We start from the raw sequence: 24,807 nt of genomic DNA on the forward strand, positions 1-24,807 counted from the left end.
AATAAATGGAGAGACCATACGACGCAGCCAAAACGGTCTATCAGCACAAGCGCTTGGAATGAGTATCGTTATACCCAAGCTATATTTAAATCCACTGTTGAAAATTAGGAATTAATTATGCATTATACAAAGAATCGCGAGTTATGAGACGAAAGACGAAAAACACACGAAGGGGCGATTACAGAGAACAAACGCGCACTCATAAGCTACGAATGCGCGCTTCGTGTGCATAATCGTTTGTTCGTGTGTTTTTCGTATCTCGTCCTGCAACCAGTTTAGTTAATATGGTTCTCTGCACAATACACAAACAACTAACCCCAATTTTTGCCTCGTTAGTATTTATTGCTAGCTTTTATGATTTGTAATAACCCGTGAAAAATTCCGGAATACAGTCGAGCCCAGTTATAACGAAACTGACGGTCGTGCGGATTGCGTTCGTTGTATCCAAGGTTCGTAATAAGTGAACTTCCCATGTTGCAGCCAAAAATAGAATCAGACAGTGTGAGTCAGTTATGCGCGTCTGGATACGACAACAACCTGCTTTCAAACCTACTGACCTTCCTATCCCTACCCCTCCTTCTCCGCTCCCAGATAACCTTCGAATCGGCCCCCTTCCAGAAAACGTTGCAGCCAATACCAACCCGGGCAGACGTTTTTCTCGCGTTACCAATCCTGTTCATCCTACTAGGGTGGCCAGAATGGGCAGCTGTGAAGGCCGTGGCGCCGCCACCATTGACTGGCGAGGCTCCGCTGTGCGTTCCTACCAGCGGGAGGGGGGGGGGGGGATACGGCGCTTCCGTCGGGGGCGCCGTCAGCCTGGCCAGTCTCGTAGGCCACGGCGCCGCACGAGGTACCGCGTTCGTTGTTTAGTGCTGCTTTGTGTCCTTTGCGTTTATTTAGTAATTCTTCAACGTTGCTAGCGTGAGCAGCTGTCACTACCCCTTGACAGGCTCCAAAAAATTTCGGACCAGGTCACACAGGTTGCTAGGGCTGCATTCACTGCCTTGCTTCTTTAGACTTAGCGACGCGCTTGGCCACCTCCTTCCCTTAGCATGCGCCTAGATGTCGTCGCCAATCGGTCGGGCGCTTCTCTGCTTAGGCGTCCAGGCCGTTTTGCGTCCAAGGCTTAAAGACGCTCGTTGGCTGTGGTATCATTCAAGCGCCGTCAATCGACTATGCCTCCGGGCCCGCGGACGCGCAGAACGGTCTTACCAGACATGAAGGACCGCTGATGACGATAGCGATTGCAACAATTTACCCACTTCCCTTTGCGACGATGTGTGGCTAACGTCCCCACCTGCGCGTTCACGCCGACGCCACCAATAGAGCACAAAAAAAAAACGCCACGTACTCTAGCATTTCTACCACGTGTACTTTCCTCCGGTTAATAGGTCTTAAACACACATGCATTAGAACCCCAACGATGTATTTCCACGGCGTAGCCAGCGTTGCAGATAACTGCAGGCACGTATGTCGCTGTGAACGTTAATAAAATATGAGAATGAAACGAACATGCGCGACCGAGGGCTTCCAGATCCTCTTCGCTGCAATCAGAGACGACGCAGATCCCCCAGCGAAAGCCCGGAACTCGAGGGTCGTCCACGTGCTTCACCAGGGTCCGGGCCTGCACACAGCATGCGGACGAAAGTAGGAGACAAGGACTGTGGCTTAACTGAGAGCAGCTGCTGTGATCCAGATTGCAGGATCCGCCACTAAAGAATAGGCGGCAAGAGGCTCTTACAACCGACAACAATCGTCCAAAGGCTTTCATCTCCAAGAAAGCGTCAGAAATAGAAGCGAAATGTTAGGTACGTCCTATACTCCCAAATAAAAAAAAAGTAAATTCATCCATTCCTCAAGAGGCTATGGCCTACTAAAGAAGGGAGGGGAAGGTCACACGGAAGGCCATACATTTTCCGTAGGTGGGCGCACTCAATGCAGCACCCAAAATGTCGCTGGACGTCCTTCCTGTAGTTCAACAGTTAGATTGCGTAGCTTTAACTTACTTTTTACTTTTTTTCCTCCATAGACCAAATTCTGTACTTTATAAATGTTCTCCAGTCATGTCTAACTCAACGGCCAAATATTTGGGTGCATTACGTGACTCAGACATGTTTTGGAATAGCCATGGGTCTTTCGTGTGTTCTCAGCCCCGTAAAGGCGCGCGTTTGCTGTATTATGTTAAGACCCCTTGCCTTTGCATGTTCGTAAGCAAATTTTGTACGCCCTAGCCTACAGTGCGTGTTACACTATGGCATATCATGTTTTTCTTGTGCTCAGCCTTTTGAAAAAAAGAAGGTCAACTCTATATTGAAATCCGCCCTTGAATTGGTAATGCACGGTTTGGCACCAGATCAATAATGCGGCGTTTTTTTTTATTTTTACTTATGTATGACTTTCCTATCTCTTCAACGGAACTCTGGTATTTAAATATATCTGGACAAAAGATTTTTGTACTCCAAATACTCATGTTCGTTATCATCTCACTCATGATCGCTTTGTATTGACACGAGGATTGGAAGTAGAAGAAGAAAGAGATCGCAGCCTCTAGAAGTAGACGACGCTGAAGGGTAGATCCGTTTCTCTGGTGCCCTCGTTCAGCCGCTGCAGTTCCTTTTCAGTGTAACAACTGTTACACATCTGGTGGAGCAGTGCTGGGTACGCTTCCCGACCTGCGTACGCCTACGAGATAAAGACGGCACTCACACCGGTCCATCAGCGCCCAAGCCGCCGCCTCCGCGGTGAGACACCTGAGTTCGGGCCTCTTGACAACCCGACGAGGAAGACGCAGTCTCGACCGACGGTCCCACCGGAAATGGCCACAGACAGTAGGTTCCCGGCGCCCATCCTCTACCACACGCCGCGAACACCGCCATCTTTTCACGGCGACGTGTACGAAGATGCGGAAGACTGGCTGGACACCTTCGAGCGGGTCGCCCGCTACAACGGTTGGAGCGACGACCGTAAGCTCCATAATGTGTATTTTGCGCTCGAGGACTCCGCTAGGACATGGTACGAGAACCACGAGAGCAACCTGTCCACCTGGGAGACATTTCGCCAAAATCTCATAGCTGCATTCCCCAACGCAGACCGCCGGGAGAAAGCTGAAGCTGCGCTTCGCTCCCGTAACCAGCGGACTAACGAAAGCGTCCGCATGTATGTAGAGGACATGACGCGCCTCTTCAAGCGTGCTGACCCATCCATGGCGGAGGAGACGAAGCTTCGCCACCTCATGCGCGGGGTCAAGCAGGAACTTTTCGCCGGTCTTGTGCGCAGTCCACCGCGTACTGTTGCCGAATTCCTCACGGAAGCGACTACCATGGAGACGACGCTCCTGCAACGAGCCCGGCAATACAATCGGGATGTAAGCACGCTTGGGCCCGCTGTTTCTTCGATGCCGCTAGGGAGTGATGCGGCCGTTTTACGGGACCTAATCAGGTCGATCGTCAAGGGAGGAATTACAAGCCCTCCAGCTGCCTCCCAGCGCGCCGTCTGTTACATCGCTGTCTGAAGTCGTCCGGGACGAGGTGCGCCTAGCAGCACAGCAGCAACAACTGCCTGAGATCCCAAGACAGACTGAGGTCAGACCAACCTATGCATCTGTCCTTTGCCGGGCCCCAACGCCAGGCTACGACGTGAATACCGCGACTCACGCAGCGCAGCAGTCTGGTCTTTCCCGTGTGCCTGCTCGACCAGCTTATCAGCGGCCACGGAAGTGTGAAGTGTGGCGTGCACCGGACCGGCGGCCCCTTTGCTACCACTGTGGTGAGGCGGGACATCTTTACAGGGCCTGCCCGTACCGCCGAGTGGGTCTGCGTGGTTTCGCGCCCGACGACCCTTGCCCCCGGAATGGCGAACGACCATTCGAAATTGAAGCTCATCTGTCGGCCCGTCAGAGGCCTGGGACATACGGTCGCTACGATCCTAGGTCGTCATCTCCGCTGCGTTACCGTTCCCGAAGCCCTCGCCGAGATGCCGGCTACCCTCAGCGGCGATCTCCCAGTCCACGCCGGGAAACCTAATTCCAGCGGTCTCCGGAGGCAAGCCCGCTGCTGTCGGGAAAACTGAAGATCCTCCGCCGCCGATATACCGATACGTTGATTCCTCACCGGGGCAGGGTAGCGACAGCATCCGACGCGCTACTTCTGATTTGCGTGTGACGATTGACGGAACTGACACCATCGCTTTACTTGATACTGGGGCTGACTATTCCGTGATGAGCCACACCCTCGCCCAGGAATTGAGCAAAGTTTTGACACCATGGTTGGGCCCTAGCATTCGCACGGCTGGAGGTCACCTCATTAGCCCGGCCGGAAGGTGCACAGCCCGAGTCGGCATCCGCGGTTTCGTCTACGAGGGTGAATTCGTCGTGTTGAGCGAGTGTTCGAGAGATTTGGTCCTGGGCCTCGACTTTCTACAGGCAAACGGTGCTGTGATCGATCTACACGAGGCGCGAGTCACATTTTCGACGAAGCAAGCCGTGGCGCACAGTAACACAGAAGGCCCAGGAGTCAACGCTCTGCGTATAGTCGAAGACGACGTAATGCTGCCACCACGGTCCAGTGTGCTGGTGTTAGGAACGACTCGTTTCACGACTACGAAGGTATTGCGGACAGTCACCCTTCGCTGTTGCTCGAGAAGGGTGTGGCTATCGCGCGCGGTCTTGTTGAACTGAATGACGGCTGTGCGACACTTTTTCTGACGAATTTCACGAACGAAATTCAGCACCTCGCCAAGGGAACGGCCGTCGCCTTCCTCGACGACGTGGATAGGTTGCCGAATCTGTGCCCCGTACAGGTGAATCTTCACGACGATGCCGCACCAAGTAACGTCCTTCAGAAGGTTAAAATCAACCCGGAGTTGTCACCTCATCAGAAGAACCTTCTGTCGTCGCTGCTACTTGATTTTAAAGATTGCTTCGCGGCGAGCGACGTACGCCGGTAGCCAAGGATCGCATTGTCACCGATTCGGCCACGCCACCAGTTTGTCAGCGTCCATACCGCGTTTCGCCTAAAGAGCGCGAAGCTATTAGGACGCAAGTCGATGAAATGCTTGCAGACGACGTTATACAGCCGTCAAGTCCGTGGGCGTCGTCGGTGGTCCTGGTGAAAAAGAAAGACAACACGTTGCGATTCTGTGTCGATTACAGGAAACTGAATAATGTTACCAAAAAGGACGTATACCCACTCCCGAGGATCGATGATGCCCTTGACCGACTCCGGGACGCCAGGTTCTTCTCTTCCTCAGATCTGAAAAGCGGATATTGGCAGATCGAGGTGGACGAGCGAGACCGCGAGAAAACGGCTTTCGTGACACCCGACGGTCTGTACGAATTTAAGGTGCTCCCGTTTGGACTTTGCTCCGCTCCGGCCACATTTCAACGCATGATGGACACTCTTTTAGCTGGTTTGAAGTGGCAGACGTGCCTTGTGTACCTGGACGACGTGGTCATCTTTTCGTCTAGCTTCGAACAACACTTGCAGCGATTGCGCATTGTCCTTCAAGCTCTTCAGTCTGCACAACTAACGATCAAGCCAGAGAAATGTCATTTCGCCTTCGAGGAGCTCCGTTTCTTAGGACATGTTGTCAGCACACAAGGTGTTCTTCCAGACCCCGACAAGACTTCCGCCGTCTCGTTTCCCACGTCCAACCGACAAGAAGGCCCTCCGACGTTTTTTGGGCCTCTGCTCGTATTACCGCCGCTTTGTTAAAGATTTTTCTCGCCTAGCTGAGCCATTGACTGCCTTGACTCGAGATGACACACCCTTCGTATGGGGAAGTGCCCAAGACGCAGCCTTCGAGGAACTCCGCTGCCGCCTTCAAAGTTCACCAATACTAGCTCATTTTGACGAGAATGCAGAGACTGATGTCCACACTGACGCCAGCAATGTCGGCCTCGGAGCGATCCTCGTACAGTGGCAGGGCGGCGCAGAGCGAGTAATCGCCTACGCGAGCCCCACACTTTCTCGATCGGAACGGAACTATTCGACGACCGAAAAAGAGTGCCTTGCCGTCATCTGGGCTCTGAGTAAGTTTCGACCTTACATCTACGGCCGACCGTTTCGTGTTGTCAGCGATCATCACTCGCTATGCTGGCTGGCCAGCATTCAAGACCCTTCTGGCCGGTTGGCCAGATGGAGCCTCCGTTTACAGGAGTACGACGTTACGGTCGTCTATAAATCGGGTCGGCAGCACCAGGACGCTGACTGTTTATCACGAGCGCCCGTGGAACCGGCTACGCAAGACATTCCCGAAGATTGCCCTGTTCTTTGTGCCATTAGCATCTCCCGTATGGCGCAGCTTCAACGAGCAGATTCTGAGTTGGCGCCACTCGTTAAGTATCTCGAGGGTTTGAATTCTCATGTACCTCGTGTGTTTCGCCGTGGACTACAGACCTTCATTCTGCGGCGTGGAGTCCTCTACAAGCGTAACTTTGACAGCAACAAAGAGACGTTTCTGCTTGTTGTGTCATACCAGTTACGCTCCGAAATCTTAAGCGCTTGTCATGATGAACCATCCGCCGGCCACTTGGGGGTTAGTCGCACACTGGTAAAGATTCGGCTTAAGTATTACTGGCCCAATTTATTCCAATCCGTGCGTAGATACGTAACAACATGCCGGGATTGCCAACAGCGCAAATCTCCTCCTCTGAAGCCAGCCGGCTTTCTGCAGCCCATAGCACCACCAAAGACCCCTTTTCAGCAAATTGGCATAGACCTCCTCGGCCCTTTTCCGAATTCGACAAGAGGAAACCGGTGGATTGCGGTCGCGACAGATTATTTGACCCGATACGCTGAGACCACGTCACTTGCAAACGGTACTGCTCCCGAAGTCGCCGACTTCTTCGTCCACAACATCGTCCTGCGTCATGGCGCTCCTGCAGCTATCATTACTGACCGTGGAGCTGCATTTACGGCCCGCTTCACTCAGGCTGTACTCAAGCTCACGCACACCAGCCATAGACGTACAACAGCCTACCACCCGCAGACAAATGGCTTGGTAGAACGCCTCAACAGGACCTTGACCGACATGCTTTCCATGTATATTGATATCGAGCACAAGACATGGGACGAAATTCTCCCATACGCAACATTCGCGTATAATACCGCGCAGCAAGAGACGACGCAGTTCACTCCGTTCGAATTAGTCTTCGGTCGACAGGTTACCACCCCCCTCGATGCTATGCTACCCGTGGACCCCCCTGACAGTGAGAGTGAACTTGTTGTCGACGTCGCAACCTATGTTCAGCGCGCGGAAGAAGCACGGCAACTGGCCAGACACCGCATTCACCGTCAGCAGCAGATCGATGCTGACCGCTACAACCTTGGACGCCGCTACGTTACCTACCACCCAGGCGACTATGTGTGGGTTTGGACGCCCGTTCGTCGTCGCGGGCTGTCCGAAAAGTTACTGCGCCGCTACTTCGGCCCTTACCTTGTTGTCTGCCGCCTCAGCGACGTAACGTACGAAGTTGGACCAGCCTCGCCAGCTCGTTCATCGCACAACGGCAAGCGCAGCGACGTTGTGCATGTGGTGCGAATGAAGCCGTACTACGAGCGACCCCCGAGTGACTTTCCGGCTGCATGTAGTCATATTCCGTGATGTCAGACTCGTGGTGTACCTCTTGAACACTTTTTCTGCCCGCTGTTCGGTCTGACGGTAACACCGCATCGGGGCGGTGCTCCTGAAGAGGGGGCAGTGACACGAGGATTGGAAGTAGAAGAAGAAAGAGATCGCAGCCTCTAGAAGTAGACGACGCTGAAGGGTAGATCCGTTTCTCTGGTGCCCTCGTTCAGCCGCTGCAGTTCCTTTTCAGTGTAACAACTGTTACAGTATTGCCTGGGGAGGAGGAGGAGGAGGAGGAGGAGGAGGAGGAAGAAGAGGAGGAGGAAAGGCGGGAAGTGCATCCGCTAGATGAAACCATCTTGCTACCCTGCACTGGGGAAAGGGATGAGCGGATATAAAGAGGCAGAAAAGTGCGCGGTAAGAAATAGCAGAAGGCGAAAAGGCTTCGGCAAAGTCACAGCCTGTCGTGCAGTCTCTTAAGAATCGCAGGAGGGCCTGGCAGGCCCTCACCGTCGATGATAACCGCGGCCAGCCTCCAAGAATATTGAACTCCGTTAGCGGGCGTGAATCGATGTGTTCCAGCGCACGGCGTAGAGAATGTCAGAACTGCTCGCGGGGCATTGACAAAGAACATGAGATATGGTCTCAAAGATTTCACGTTCAAGGTTATCAGCCATGCCGATCACCGTAGACTAATAGTTCGTGAATGCGACACCAAACCACAGGCGACACAGCAAAGTTGCCTCACGTCGTTGTAGACCGGATGGAAGCCGTAGCTGCAGGTCAGGATACAGGGGTAATATACGCGGGTTCGAAAACTTCAAATTCCACAAGGCAAGTGTGATCTCCCGCGCCAGTGTACGAAGCCTACACGCTGCGTCGGCTCTTCAGATGGGAATGGACACAACATCGCCCTCGTGGTAAGCTGTTCGCGCGGCCTCGTCCGCGCGGTGGTTGTTTGCGATGCCGGTGTGCCCTGGCCGCCATTGGTAGACAATATCGTGCCCCTTTATTGGTGGCGGTGTGGTGCAGCTCTTAGATTTCGGGGAACAGTTGTTCATGGGACCGAAGGCGAAAAGCAGATTGTAAGGCTTGGAGCGCTACTTTGTAATCAGCGAGAGCAGACCATTGCGGTAGCTTTTCGTATTATAAATTGTGCTTCGGTTACATTGAGTTTGAGATATGCGGTATGTTTCTTCACTGATATGCTTAATGGCGGCACGAATAGCGGATGAAGTCTGGTGTGTTTTCACTTTCTTAACTGTTGTCCTTACGGGGATATGACCACGGACCCCGAGGAACTGGAGGGGGACACTGAACCATCGGTGTATACGTGCAGTCGGAGTCCTTGTTTCTCATGCAAATATTCAAGTGTGGTCTGGTATTATGCTGTCGGCGATAAATCAGCCTTCTTTTTTATGTCTGATACGGAAAAAATCACAGGAGGTTGGTGCAGACTCCATATTGGGGAGGACGGTCTATAGGCTGGTGTAAATAGAGATTGCATAAAGTCGCGATGGGCGTCAGTAATTTTCGCAAAGGATGTACGCGCCCGGTTAGCAAGAAGACTGGCAAGATGGTGAGCGGTAATCCGAGAGAGGTGACGAATATACGCTCTCAAGACGTCGATTGCTATATAGGTAGTCATTGGATTCTCCTGGGCGATGAGTACTGTTGCTGGCTGCTGTAGCTTGAGCTTGCACGCCTTGTAGACACCGTATATTAGTTTTCCTCAAGTTTCCTAGCGCAATACTGTACCGAAGGAATCCCATGAATAATGCGGTGTACAGCTGGAGCATTGACTGCACTGATGCTCCCCACGACTTCCCTACGAGAAAAGATAGAACGTGAAAGATCGATGTCAGTCGCCTTTTCATGTACGAGACATGTGAGCTCCATGTTAGATTACGACTCCGAGGAAGCGATGGCTTCTTTCGTTGGGTATTTTTGAGCGATTTATGCATATGGGGTAATAGGACATGCTCTTCCATGCAAAGGCAACAAGGGAACATTTTTCAGCAGAAATCTCCAGGCTTTGCTGGCGGAGGTAGGCCGTAAGAGTGCTTGCCGCCTTTTGAAGCCTTGCTCAAACTTGTCGCGTAACTCCTGATGCCCAGATACAGATATTGTCCGCGTGGACTGAGAGTTTCGCCGACCGCGGTAGTACGTCGATAAGCCCGACAAGCGCAAGATTGAAAAGCGTCGGGCCAAGTACTCCCCCCTATGGGACCCCACGGGAAGATGTTCGTCTGTCCTTAGTCTGCAAAAATAGAGATCTGCTGGATAAATAACTGCGTAGCCAGCAGAACATGCGACCACCCAGTTCTGTAGATTCCAGACAGTCCAAAATAGCTTGATGAATGACGTTATCATATGCCGCTTTAACATCCAGAAACGCCGTGATCAAACGCTTCAAATGCTTCTGATGTCGAGCTGGTGACACCAGGTCAATCATGCTGTCAATAGACGAACGTCCACGCTGAAACCCGGACGTTACATCTGGGTACATTTGTTAGCGCTCCAGATACCACTCAATTCGTGTAAGTACCATCATTTTCATGAGTTTGCCCACGCAACTAGCCAATGCGATTGGACGCTACGATGCTAAATCAAGCGGCGATTTTCCGGGTATAACGACTGAAACCAGACTTCATTTCCACGCGTTCAGAACTGTGCCTGCGTGTCACGATAAGTTGAAGTGTTCTAAAAAAGAGTACGTCGAGCCTCCTGACCAAGGTTCGCGAGTGCAGATTATGTTACTGTATTGGGCCCCGGCGATGAAGACAGTCTGCAACCAGCTATGGCAGCGTCTATTTCTTCCATTTATGAAAGAAGGTCCATTCGCGAATCCCTAGACCTAGGCACTTCGTAGCAATTCATAGTTGTGGATGGGTTCTTGGGGCCTGCTATTCTTGCGCAGAAGTCTTCACCAATATCCGCTTCGCTACGCCCGTGGTGAAGTGCGAGCGACTTGAAAGGTTGGAGCTGCTGAGATGTTCGTGGACCACGCACCACACTTCAAATGCGTGAGAGAGGCTTTCGAGGATCCAGCGATTCACAGAATGTCTTCCAATAGTCGCCCTGCAAGATTTTAATTCTGCGTGCGCCTTGCGTTGCTTAGGTGCAGCAGCGACTTTGTGCGCCTGTATCTTCGTTCTGCTCTTCGTCGAAATCATCGGAGGCGCTGCAGCTCCACATCGAAGCCTGTGAATTTAGCATTGCAGTAAAGAAGCATCTCGCGTTTTTCGTAGCATCCTTGATGCGCTCGTCAATACTTTTTGTAATTTCTTCTCTGCAGGCATCTCCCATAAGGGTCTTAATCATCGACTAATCTATGCGTTGCAAAAGTTTGGCAGATGTGCATCCAGTGGGACCAGGAACGATAATATATGCGGAGATGTGGTCACTTCCATGCGTTTCTACATCGTAAAACCAACTGACGTGTCTCACAAGGCACTGAGACACAAACGCCAGGTCCAGACAGCTGTTCTAAGACAACCCTCGATTGTACGTTGAAGAACCGTCGTTAAGGCATTGTAGGTCGTGGTCAGAGGCGAAACAGACAAGACTTCTTCTTTTCGAATTCATCCGGATGCCTCCCCACATGGCGTGATGCGCACTAAAGTTCCTATGACGATCCAAGGCCCAGGTGTTACAGCCAGCAAGTCCGTCAGTCTGTCAGCGTCAAACCGCGTTGTCGGAGATAAGTACGCACCCACAAGCGTAAACGTAAGGGTGCGCCTTTTCACCGTTAGACAGACGTACTGGTTTTCATTGTGAGGGTGAACCGTACGGTGCACATAAGTTAGCTTCCTTTGAATCTAGACGATGACCTTGCTGTTTACCCTGTGCGTGGAGAATGCAAAATCTTCATAGCCAGAAATACGGTTGCGCTTTTGTAGACTGGGTTCACAAATTGCAAGGAATGGAAATCTGTATTTATAGACTTATTCTCGAATGTCCGAAATGCGGGAATTGAGTCAACAGGCATTTTACTAGAAAATCGATGCTTCTCTTACTTGGCTTTGAAATGGTAATGCTAGGAGAGTCATTGTGTCGGCTACTGTAAAGCTGCAACGACTGAATTTAGTGCGTTCAGTACCTGCAAGGCATTCCGTGCTGCTGGCGAGTGAAGGCTACACAGCATCCCACGCATGGCGTTCATAAGGAACTTCAAGATAGCGATCACCTTCACCTCCTCACCTGGGGCTGGATCTCGGCCTTGGGCTCGCTCAGCTGTGAAGGCATATGACAGTGGGAGCGTGGCGCCTCTTCAGACACCAAGGTCGAGCTTGGCTTCGGCAATGGTGGCCATTTGGCCTCTGAAGCACTCGTTGCGGCTTCGCCAGTCACCGGGCTTACATTACTCTGTGGAGGGGGTGGACAAGTAGCAGGAGCGATGGGGGCTTCCCTTCCGCTGTCGGCCTTTCGTCTAGCAGATCGTCGACGACGAAAAGGACGCCGACGCGCTGTAGCAGCGGCCACTCTGTGCGTTGGTCTCGCACCGTTTGCTTCAACACCGCCCGTTCTTCCTTCAGGCGGGGAAAGACTTTCGAAGTAGCGTCATGAAGAGCACGGCAGTTGGCGCACTTCAAAACAGTAGCGCAGAATATGTCACTGCTATGTGGCTCAGTGCAGCGCGGGCGCGCTATGGTGTGATTAACAAGACCACTGACATACGAAATTTTGATACACTTTCGACACTGAAGCGGTTTCGGGATGAATGGGCGAACTGCATGTCGAAAGTGGCCGACCTTCACATGCGATGGAACACAGCCGCCCTTAAAAGTGAACTTGACGCACCCTCATTTGCCTAGGGTGCTGTACTTTGCTTATTTCGATGATGTTCGTCGCTGGTTTAATGAGTATAGGCAGGTCTGAGTCAGAGATGGTCGCGTCGACGTCGTAAATGATACCAGCGGTTGTGTCATTGATTTCAAGAACAAGAGAGCGGACGGGGATGTGACCGATCTTCTTGATGGTGGCTAGACTCTCCAAGGAGTTCCGCTCCGTTACATCGATGGCAAGGAGCTCCCTTCGGCTATTAATCCTGACATCCTTGATCAATCTTGGGACGCGAGCCTCGAATAACATCGATTTAGTTCGCCTGTTCAGCAGGTTGAGGTTGTCGGTGGTCGTTTCAGGTGCAAACAGGACCGTGTGTGCTTATGCACCACGCGTCGTGATGACGGTAGATGAACTTGATGAGGACGAGTCCTCATTCTTACGTAGTCTCTTCTTGGCTACGTAGTCTCTTCTTGGTTCGTCCCATCACTGGGATGAACCCGTCGTGCGCCGAGGTGTCTTCGCTTGTAGCTGAGTACAGCACGGTGGCCTGGCTGCGTGCCTCGCTCGATTGGTGGAAGCGCTTCCTCTGGGCTGCTGCCGCCGACCAACCGGGCTTCAGAGGAGGCCTGATGTCCTCCACTTCCATCGCCGTCACGAAGAGGGAGCGGCGCCTCCCTGATTATGCGAAACAGTTAAAAAAACTTCAGATGCAGAGACAGAGCGTTCTGGTCTGGAACAACTAGAACGCCTGGAGAGCGTACTAGATATTACAAGCTCCTTCGCAAGTATTATGTTCCGCTCGTTCTTAACCAAAAACCTAAACATATATTTTCATTTTACACTTGAAATAAAATGGAATCGTTCCTTGTTAGGCTACGCTGTTAATTTTGGTATTCTGTTTGAAAGCTTGTATATTTTCCTCTTTTTCTTTGTTTTTATGAAGTGGTTTTTTATCGTTTTTGTTGCGGTGTCTGTTGTGTTGCGTGCTGTCGAGCGCTGCCACTCAAACCTTTTGAGGCTTCGGCAGGCCCGCATTTGTATTTCTGCGCAGGAAATAAACAGTACTGCAAAGAAGATGGGCATACGCGCGAGCCGCATGACCATCGCCTAGTGCACGCTCTGGGTTGGACTGGCTGGGTTGGACTGGGTTGACCCTGCTCCCGTTCCGAAGCTCATCCAAATAAAGCACACCTCACATTTGGTGGAGGTGCAGGGTGACATCCCTTCGCTCTGGAACTCCGCAGCCGCACGCTACTCCCTCGCGCGATGCCTGCGGACGCCAGCCACCAAGCCATACAAGTGGGCTCGGCCGTCGTCGGTGACGGTTCTCTCCGCCAGCAAGACCATGCCATCTTCAGCGGCACCGATGACCATGACGTTGAGTACTGGCTCAAATGCTCACGTGCAGCACGTGCAGCAATGGCGGCAACTTCTCTGTCGCCTTTCGCCTAAAATTGACCCTCAAACTTTTGCAGAACGCCGTCGTCACCGAAACTGGTTATTATCGCCACGCGCTTCCACAAGTCTCCGCAGCTATCACCTAGATTGTCCCGTGACCCACCCCCCTGCGTATCCCGTACTACTAAAGAAGCGACAGACGGCTCCTGACTTCATTCTTTGTGCAGCACCAGTGGCGGCGACTTTTCTGTCGCCTTTCGCCTAAAATTGGCCCTCAAACTTTTGCAGGGTAGTGCTTACAATTTATTCGCAGTTTATGCATACATTTTTGTCGCCACTTTGCTGCTATTGGTATTTCCATTTTTTATGTTGTGTTCCTATTGCTTGGTACTATCTTGAAATGGCTCCTACTGAAAAATGTTCGTCATACGGTGAAGATATTGCAAACAAAGACACCCCCATGACATGTTCTTAGTATGGCTGCAAATTTCATATTGGAAAATGCAGTGGCGTCAGCACACGATCATTCGGAAAAACGAAAGAGACTACTAAAAAGTTGTTGAAATGTGTGGACTGCAAGCTGGCTACGCTTTCTTTAGATGCATCAGGCTCGCCGGCCATGACTGAAAACTTAAAGACTGAAATGGAACAGATAAACAAAAAATTGTCTGACATTCTTGTCTTGGATGCCAAACTAGAGAATCTGATGTACTTGCAAGAAACCATGCTCAGCATTGAAAAATCTGTTCAGCATTTGTCTGATGATCACGATGAGCTTAAGAACACCTTAACCAGACGAGACAAGGAAATTGGCGACCTGCGCCGTCGTGTAGAAGCTGTCGAACAGTACTGTGAAGAGGCAAATGTCCAAAAACTTAGAAAGGACATAAATGAACTAGAACAGTACAGCCGACTGCAGAATCTTGAAATTCATGGGCTTTCTGTTCCTGAAAATGAGAACTTAATGACCGAACTAAATAACATTGTCAAACAGGGGAGCCTGTCTGAGTTAAATGCTGACTCGGTGGAAAAACTACACCGCTTGCCTGAGAACGATGGCTACACACCTGTTATCAATGTTAGATTTGCTACACAGAACCTACAGGCACAATGGTTCAAGGCGCGAAAGCAACTTGAAGATGCAGAGCTGTCAGTTCGATTTTATGAGAACTTGACGCCGATGAACAGAAGGAGAAAGGGCCAAAGAAAACTGCTACCCGTTTGTGTGGAGCTCTGGTGGCAAGATCTTTGCTCGTAAGCAGCCTCGCGCACGCGCCATTCGCATTGCAACAGAAAGCGATCTGGACAAGATTGTATAAATTTGTGCACTTTCCTGGAGTGAGTATGGGTTGGTTCCCCAAGCAAAATGTCTTATCTTACCATACAGTCTTTCACTAATTTAGTTTACACTGAAAAAATTGTTTTTAGCAAAAGGAGTTTCTATACTTCATATGAACGCAAGAAGTCTAAATAATAAACTAGAACAGGTAGAATGCCTTCTTTCCAAGCTGAACAATCACTTTGATTTTCTAGCGTCTACGGAAACCTGGTTCACCAACTGTGCAGATGTTCACTATTTAGCAGGGTACACGCATAAATCTATTTATCGCGCACATAAGCGTGGTAAAGGCGTATCTGTCTACATCCCGGATGGTTCTTCCTTTGAATGTCAAACTGACCTTACATGCATGTGTGATGATTTTGAGTCTTTAGCACTCATACATAAAAACATTGTAATTGTTGCTGTATACAGACCCACCAGGGCACCCTTACAAGCTTTTTTAATTGCATTTAATATGTCCTACAGTTTGTAAACATCCACAGAGAGCATATAGTAATATCAGGGGATTTTAACATCGATTGTCTCTCCAATAACAATGCAAGTGTTCGATTATTGGAAGTCATGCTTGCAAATGGCTGCGAAAATCTTATTGAAGAGCCTACAAGAATATCTTTAAATTGAAGGACTATTATTGACCTTTGTTTTACCGATTTTCCGAAGTTTAATACGGCCTCTGGCGTACTCGGTTTAGATGTTAGTGATCATTTGCCAATATTTGCTGTATTTCCAACCCACAGAAATGCCGAAACACCAGCCTATACCAAACAACTCATAAACAGAAAAGGCATAAGTTTGTTTCTTTCATTACTCGAAAATGTCCAGCGGACCGATGTTTATGCAGAACCAAATCCTTCTTGTTCTTATGATAAGGTTATTGCCAAGGTACAAGCCAATTATAATGCCGCGTTTCCAGAGATCCCTATCACTAGGCATAAAAAGGCGAGGAAGCCATGGTTACAGCTGAGCTCTACAAGCGTATAAAATACAAGGATTGGTTGTTAAACCAGTTCCTACGAACAAGAGACATTCAGATATTACAAGAATTCAAGAAACTTTGAAATAGATTGAGTCGGAACCTAAAGAAGGCAAAATCTTAATATAACCAACGCAAATTTTACAACTCTGTGTAACCCTCAGAGAGCTTGGAAAACGTTTCGTGAGCTGACGGGAACTAACGCTACTGCCATACCACCTGATTTAGAAATAGACGGCACACGCTATTGCGGTAAACCGTTAGCTGATATATTCAACAGTCATTTTGTGGAAGCAGGCGCAGGAAACTCTGCACCTCCTTCGTGTCTCGGTAGTATACTTTAGAAGAGTATATGAGCATGCATATTCCTGATTCAATTTGTCTTGCCCCTACCTCTCCCGAAGAAGTAAATGCTATACTATGCTTACTCGACAATAGATCAGCAGCAGGCTATGATGGAATAAAAGCCGCGCCGGTGAAGGCCGCTTCGCATATCTCATCTGAGCCACTGACGTATATCTGTAACCGCATGCTTGAATCTGGTATATTTCTTGACAAGACGAAAATAGCTCGCTTTGTTCTAATTCATAAGGGAGGTACGTATAATGACCTAAATAACTACATGCCCATTTCGGTCCTGCCGGTTTTCTATAAAGTAGTGGAGCGAATCATACACAAGCGTTTAAATGACTTCCTTCTTTTTAATCATGTAATTTCAGAGCAGCAGTACGGTTTTCAGAAAGCAAAATCGACGGAAAAGGCGCTACTACTAACAAAAGATAAAATTGTCAAAAATATCGAAGATAAACTTTATACAGTTGGGATTTTCTTAGACTTCCGCAAAGCGTTCGACTCTATTAAGCATCACATATTGGTTAAGAAGCTTGATGTATATGGTATTAGGCGAATAGCCCTAGCCCTTATTTGTAACTACCTCATCTCAAGATTTCAATTCTGTGTATTACATGGTTCTCAATCTGACATGCAACTTATTAAATACGGCGTGCCACAAGGATCAATAGTAGGACCCTTGTTATTTATACTATACATAAATTACATTGTTAACATTCCAATGACTCAACAGATTGTGTTATATGCCGATGGCACTAATGTTTTTTTTTCTCTGGCGCTAATCATAAAGAAATATAAGTGTAGTGTGGTAATCTTCATCGATATAACCACTGACATGCGTCGCGTGCTGCCGCTCTCAAGGACGAAGAAGTTGTTCGCTGCCTTGCTCTTTCGCCACGCCTGACGCTTCGCTGCGAGTCTCCCCTGAGCGGCTGGAATCATCTGGGTTCACCGAATAAACACACCCCTACAATTGGTGCAGGTGCTGCTGGGTACGTTCCCGTCCACCCTGGAACTAAGAAGCCGCACGTTACCCTCTGCTTCCAGCATGCCGGATGACACTGCCACGACATCGTCGCCCCTCCCAACCACCGTGCTGTGTTCTGGAGCTCTACGGCAGCGTGATCCGTGCTTCTTCAGTGGCACAGCCGACCAGGACGTCGACGATTGGTTGGCGGCATATGAGCGCGTCAGTAGCTACAACAGATGGGACGACGCTATCAAGCTAAGCAATGTAATCTTTTATCTGACTGACGTGGCGAACCTCTGGTTTCGCAACCATGAGGCAGACCTGCCATCTTGGTCTGCATTTAAAAAGAATTTTGCAGAAGTGTTCGGCCGCCCTGCAGTTCGCAAGCTCCGGGCAGAACAACGCTTGCGTGAGCGCACTCAGCAAGTCGATGAGTCGTTCACTAGTTATATAGAGGACATCGTGGACCTATGCAAGCGTGTCGATCCGCTAATGACTGAAGCGGATAAGATCGAGAACATCATGAAAGGCATCTCTGACGACGCGTGCCAAATGCTCTGGGTAAAAAATCCTGCCACGGTGAGTGACGTGATCAAGCTTTGCCAGAGCTACGACGTGCTTCGTAAGAAGCGCGCTTCTACCCGGCGGTCCGGTGTTAGAGACGACGCCATCTCTACACTTGCGCTGGGCGGTTCTACCCCATCAGAGGACAGCCCTTTACTTCAGCAAATCAAAGCCTTCGTTCGAGAAGAGGTCGCCCGCCAGCTATCGCTGGTCCCTCAGTTACAGGATAGTGGCCGCCTTGTTCCTGACATGGCTCCGTCTTTGGCCCCTACCATACGGCGTGCCGTTCAAGATCACATCGCTGACGTTCTTCCCTTCGTAACCTACGCGTACAACACTGCGATACAGACCACCACTGGATTCTCTCCCTTTTTTCTTCTTTACGGGCGCGAGCCAACCTGCACAATGGACGCGCTTTTTCCCTACCGCCCTGATGTTTCTGAATCGACGCCACTCTCGGACGCCGCCCAGTATGCAGAAGAATGCCGTCAGCTCGCTCGTTCGCTCACAAAGGAAAATCAATGGCAACAAAAACACCATCGTGACACTGGTGAGGCGCCTTCATATGCGCCCAACTCCCTGGTGTGGCTCTGGGTTCCTGCCACAACCGCCGGCCTGTCAAAGAAGCTTCTTGCTCGGTATCACGGTCCATACCGAGTGCTTCAAAAAACATCTCCTGTGAACTACGTAGTTGAGCCCGTTACGCCATCTGCGGACTTGCGTCGCCGTGGACGCGAAATAGTTCATGTGGACCGAATCAAGCCCTACTACGATCCGTCTGTCCTTTCGGCACCATGAGTCGCCAGGATGGCTCCTTCTCTGCCCGGGGGGAAACTGTAGTGTGGTAATCTTCATCGATATAACCACTGACATGCGTCGCGTGCTGCCGCTCTCAAGGACGAAGAAGTTGTTCGCTGCCTTGCTCTTTCGCCACGCCTGACGCTTCGCTGCGAGTCTCCCCTGAGCGGCTGGAATCATCTGGGTTCACCGAATAAACACACCCCTACATAAGTAAAGTCAAACGCTTGGCTACAAGAACTAAAAATACCTGGCTGTACTTAAACAAACTTCAACTGAATACAAAGAAAACAAAATTTATTCTTTTCCGTGCCAAAAATAAGCCGATTGGTTATGATATCACACTGTGCTACGCGTCGACTACACTAGAACAAGTGGACAGCCATTCATTTCTTGGCGTCACTTTTCACAGAAATTTAAGCTGGTCTGATCACATAAACAAGGTTCGTGTAAAAGCAGCACGGTCTATAGGCATGATATATAGACTTTGTTATCTTCTACCCACTTGGTTCAAGCAAAAAATGTACTTTTCACTTATTAATTCATATTTTAACTACTGTTTATTTGCTTGGGGCACCTGTGGCCGAACTGTAATGGAAAAATTGTTAGCGCTCCAACGTAAAGCGGTACGATTATTGATGCCCTCCAGAACCTACATCAACGAAGGTGAGCTAATGAAGCAGCTTGCTATGCCACCTGTTACAATCTCCTACACTATCAGGTTGTGCCTTCTTGTATACACAAAAATAACACAGGATTACAACAGCTTCTATAATCAATATCATAGTAGAGATAAGAGTTACCTTTTCGACAAACCTCAGTTGTAGCAGAGCGTCCTCGTACCAGTTATAGAAAGGAAACTGTGGTATATCAAATCATGCTAACCTGTAATTCTCACCCTAAATTGATCGATATTGCAAAGAAATGTAAAACAGCTCGCAAATTTAAGCGTGAATGCTGGAATTTCATATTACTGTCTGCATGATTTTTGTAATGCGCGGTCTTGTGATCTTCTTTCTTGTTTCTTTTTACTTCTTACTCCCACCCTGAACAGAGCATTCATTTCACTGATTGCCTTTAAATTTACCAACCAACTTTTTGTTTTGTTTTTCATTTTGCTTTTTGCACAGTACTGTTACATTATGTTTTTCATGTGTACATTTTGACACACTACAATATTCTGGATAATGTTGCTTGTTCTTGTATAACTGTTGCTGTGGGGAGCGACTGCTGACGCGTCAATGTCACAAAGTGTTCTCACAAAGTCGGACAGCCGAAAAGCCGGACTAGCCCATGACCGTAGTGATACTCTGAATCGCTTCTGACGAAGGACCATAGTGTTTGAACCTGACGCTGGTTAGAGCGTACGAGTCTTGAGTCGAACTCTTCACTGGGAAGTGAAACACGAACCACCTTTGCAGGTTGAGTTGTTCGAAACTGGGTTTGTCCCCGAAGGGGCACAGCGGGGTTTGCGGAGCCTCCTCCAAGCACACACCCCTGAAGAAGCCGGGCGCCGGGCCGGGGGTGGCTTGTACCCATTTTTACCGGTGGGTGTCCGGCGGTGGGTTTCGAACCAACCACCGTCGGTGCCCTCTGAGGCCAAGGCCTAGTCAGAAGGATGTGTTCCCTCCTTTTGCCCTGCCTCAAGGGCAAGAACTATGTATTACCTCAATAAACCTCAAACCTCAAACATGCTATGAGCGGGTGAGCTCAGACAACAAATGGGATGCGGAAACCAAACTGAACAATGTGATTTTCTATCTGTCAGGTGTAGCACATCTGTGGTATCGGAAGCACGAGGTTGCCATTGCATCATGGTCCGTTTTCAAAACAATCTTTTCAGATGTCTTCGGCTGTCCGGCTGTCCGAAAACCCCGATGGCCATGCGGTGTGCTAGTATGCCCTTCTTCTTTATAAATACTATTATTATCATTAAGTAAATGTACGCACGAAAACACGGCAACCAGCCATTGGCGTGACCGGCAATGTCCGGCCTGCCTGCAGTTTTTCACGCAACACAATACCCGCCTTGTAGCTTTATATCTATTCTGATATGATGCGAACACTGCTCACTGCTCTTGTCGAGAGCAAGTAATGGCGTTTAATGTCCGGTATTGGTCGGGATCACCACAAGGTGTTCTCTTTGCGGCAGGCACAAGCTTTGAAGCTGAAGCCTTAAGCCAATACATTTCTATTCTTATTTAGATCTCAAACAATACTTGAAAACCTCCGAAAACAATGACGCACCTTTGGATGCGTCATTAGCAGGGCCGGCGTCAGCAGTTCAAGGACCGAAGTATCGTTCTTGGTGCGGAGGTAGAAACTGCAGTACTGTGCCCTGACCAACTCAATGCCTGATTCGTCCTTGGCCACGGTAGCTAGGCACTCGTCGAAGGAGCCCAGCTCTGTCGTCGAACCCATGAAGACGTTTCCATGCACTTTGCCAGTAGAGTCAAGCACTGCATCAAAAGATCGAAAACATGCCCTTACGATCATGACGTTAAAAGTAGAGCAAGAAGGAGGAAGATGAAGCATGTTGGACCCTGTACTGAAGCATTATGCCCGAGGTCACATCACTATCATCGTCAACTTGCAGAACCTGCGTCAGGCTGGCCGTGTGCCCCTGACCTGGTGAACAGGACGTGACGTCGTCGTGGAGGTGCTGGGTGACGGTCCAAATGTACTACAAACGGCGCAGCAGCAACTGGAGCCTCGCGGGAGTCGTGGCCTTCCTGGCCTGGGACCGGCACAATGCACCGGCCGATGAGCCGTCGCAGCATGACTTGACGCTGCGATCGAGGCTGCAAACCGGCCTGAGGGCCCAGTGAACGATTCTCGGCGGCACTATCGAGGGCCTTAAAATTTCGCAGGAACAGCAGCCGAAAACGTCGATGAGCGCTTGACCCACTACCAGCGGAGGAGCCGGTATCAACCAGATCTAGAAAAAACAGTTCGCTGCCACCATTTTCAAAGCGCCGTGGCTCCATCTTTTGAACGCGGAAAAAAGCAGCTTTCGGACTGCCACACGAGGCGACACGACACAGGGCGCAAACGGTAGCAGCGGCTAAACGGGGCTTTGTAAACGCTGAGCGACACAGAAATTAAAGACATGCTTTGCAGTTTTACGAATTGGAACAACAGCGCAATCAAAGACGAGACACAAGAGAAGCACAAAACACCAGCGCTGACTAACAACCAAATGGTTTATTGCTACAGGTGAGCCAGCATATAAATGAAATGGCACGATTAACAACACAAAATAAGCATGAGAGAAGGATACCGCACAACCACACAACTTGACAAAAAAAAAGGGGGGGGGGGGAACCGTCACTGATTAAAATACGCAAGTTCCTTTGATAGTAGATTTATCGATGGGCTGCTGATACAGGTGTTACCGAGCTTTCTGATTTGGCAAGCCTCCGAAATGAGCCTTGTGGTCTCATCTTTAAAACGGGCATTGATAGAGGTCCTATTGAGGTGCGCTTCGCAATCTTCACACTCAGCACAGTGCGCAGCAAGATGGTTTCTGCGAGACTTGTTCTCTATATCTTTTGCATGTTCACGCAGTCTGTCATTGATGCATCGTCCCGTCTCACCGATGTATAAACTGCCACAAGAGGTCGGGATCTTGTAAACGACACCAACACGACACTGAACGAACTTCCGCTTATGCTTCTTCTGGCAGCCTTTTCTGCTTCTATCCTCATTAACACGCTTGCACAATCCGCTAAATTTATTCCTGGCTGAAAAAACCAGCCTAATGCCTCCTTTGCTCACCATCTTCTTTAGATTGTGCGAAACTTTGTGCACATACGGGATGCACACTGTTCTTTTTCTTTCTGCCAGACCCGCATCGGTGCCCTTGATCTTTCGCAGACTACATTCTGCAAGCAGGGACTCAGCAACATTTGACACCATCTTCGTGTGGTATCCTGCTGCAGATAGCCTGTTCACCTGTGCGTGGAAACTGCATTTTGTCTGATGCAGACATGATCTTTGCAGTGCGGCTCTTAGGCATGCCTTAGCGATACCGCGCTTAACAATCTTCGAGTGAGCTGACCGGAAAGGGAGAAGGCTCTTCCTGGACCGCGGCGAGTATGCCCAACAAATATGGTTGTTAGAAATTGTCAGTTCCATGTCTAAAAACCTGAGCCTATTATTAGAGGGGAGCTCTGAAGTCAATTGGAGGTCATTAAGATCATAACAGAACACGTCAAAAAAACGACCCATTCCTCATCAGGAAGCCCGAGACTGTTTCAGACTTCCTTCGGGAGTAGTGCCCACCACATGTAAGCGCTTTCTCGATTGACGTGAAGGACCTTTACTATTCCTTGCCTCAGCGCTCTGTGACCGCGGAAGTCAGCCTTTGCATCGACCGCTTTGGCGTAACAAAATTCCAAAACGCATGTGGAATGGACGTTAGCAGGTTTTTAGAATTGCTAAGTTTTTACATGAGATCAACCTTTGTCACTATAGACAGCAAGTTTTTTATCCAAAAACAAGGAGTCTGCATTGGCTCGAGCATCGCTCCTGTACTAAGCGATTTACTTCTAGCAAGTTATGACAGGCGTCTTCGAACTAAGCTCGATGACGCGCCCATTGTTAAGATAATGCGATATGTTGATGACTTTCTAATTTTATATCGCACTAATGACGCACAGCAAATGGTTGCAGAGATTTTTGACGTGTTTTGTTATGAACTTAATGACCTCCAATTGACTTCAGAGCTCCCCTCTAATAATAGGCTCAGGTTTTTAGACATGGAACTGACAATTTCTAACAACCATATTTGTTGGGCATACTCGCCGCGGTCCAGGAAGAGCCTTCGCCCTTTCCGGTCAGCTCACTCGAAGATTGTTAAGCGCGGTATCGCTAAGGCATGCCTAAGAGCCGCACTGCAAAGATCATGTCTGCATCAGACAAAAGGCAGTTTCCACGCACAGGTGAACAGGCTATCTGCAGCAGGATACCACACGAAGATGGTGTCAAATGTTGCTGAGTCCCTGCTTGCAGAATGTAGTCTGCGAAAGATCAAGGGCACCGATGCGGGTCTGGCAGAAAGAAAAAGAACAGTGTGCATCCCGTATGTGCACAAAGTTTCGCACAATCTAAAGAAGATGGTGAGCAAAGGAGGCATTAGGCTGGTTTTTTTCAGCCAGGAATAAACTTAGCGGATTGTGCAAGCGTGTTAATGAGGATAGAAGCAGAAAAGGCTGCCAGAAGAAGCATAAGCGGAAGTTCGAGATCAAGGGCACCGATGCGGGTCTGGCAGAAAGAAAAAGAACAGTGTGCATCCCGTATGTGCACAAAGTTTCGCACAATCTAAAGAAGATGGTGAGCAAAGGAGGCATTAGGCTGGTTTTTTCAGCCAGGAATAAACTTAGCGGATTGTGCAAGCGTGTTAATGAGGATAGAAGCAGAAAAGGCTGCCGGAAGAAGCATAAGCGGAAGTTCGTTCAGTGTCGTGTTGGTGTCGTTTACAAGATCCCGACCTCTTGTGGCAGTTTCTACATCGGTGAGACGGGACGATGCATCAATGACAGACTGCGTGAACATGCAAAAGATATAGAGAACAAGTCTCGCAGAAACCATCTTGCTGTGCACTGTGCTGAGTGTGAAGATTGCGAAGCGCACCTCAATAGGACCTCTATCAATGCCCGTTTTAAAGATGAGACCACAAGGCTCATTTCGGAGGCTTGCCATATCAGAAAGCTCGGTAACACCTGTATCAGCAGCCCATCGATAAATCTACTATCAAAGGAACTTGCGTATCTTAATCAGTGACGTCCCCCCCCCCTTTTTTTTAGTCAAGTTGTGTGGTTGTGCGGTATCTTTCTCTCATGCTTATTTTGTGTTGTTACTCGTACCATTTCATTTATATGCTGCCTCACCTGTAGCAATAAACCATTTGGTTGTTAGTCAGCGCTGCTGTTTTGTGCTTCTCTTGTGTCTCGTCTTTGATTGCGCTGTTGTTCCAATTCGTAAAACATGTACCAGCCAGCCCGTATTTGCCCTCTTCCGGAATACTTTGCAGTGATTGCAGGAATACTCTCAGCG

The 24,807-nt window shown here is 49.4% G+C and overlaps 1 protein-coding gene across 1 annotated transcript in view; it reads right to left on the reverse strand.

Annotated features, from left to right (window-relative positions):
- Positions 1–24,807, reverse strand: part of LOC144129507 (nose resistant to fluoxetine protein 6-like) — a 224,208-nt gene that overhangs the window by 165,180 nt on the left and 34,221 nt on the right. Inside the window, exons 2-3 of the mRNA XM_077663668.1 lie at positions 20,998–21,209; positions 1,513–1,624 (exon numbers count right to left, since the gene is read on the reverse strand). Coding sequence (XP_077519794.1) covers positions 1,513–1,624; positions 20,998–21,209 — 324 coding nt within the window. The remainder of the gene's footprint in view (positions 1–1,512; positions 1,625–20,997; positions 21,210–24,807) is intronic.

Source organism: Amblyomma americanum, chromosome 4 (assembly GCF_052857255.1).
Source record: "Amblyomma americanum isolate KBUSLIRL-KWMA chromosome 4, ASM5285725v1, whole genome shotgun sequence".
Taxonomy (NCBI): Eukaryota; Metazoa; Arthropoda; class Arachnida; order Ixodida; family Ixodidae; genus Amblyomma; species Amblyomma americanum.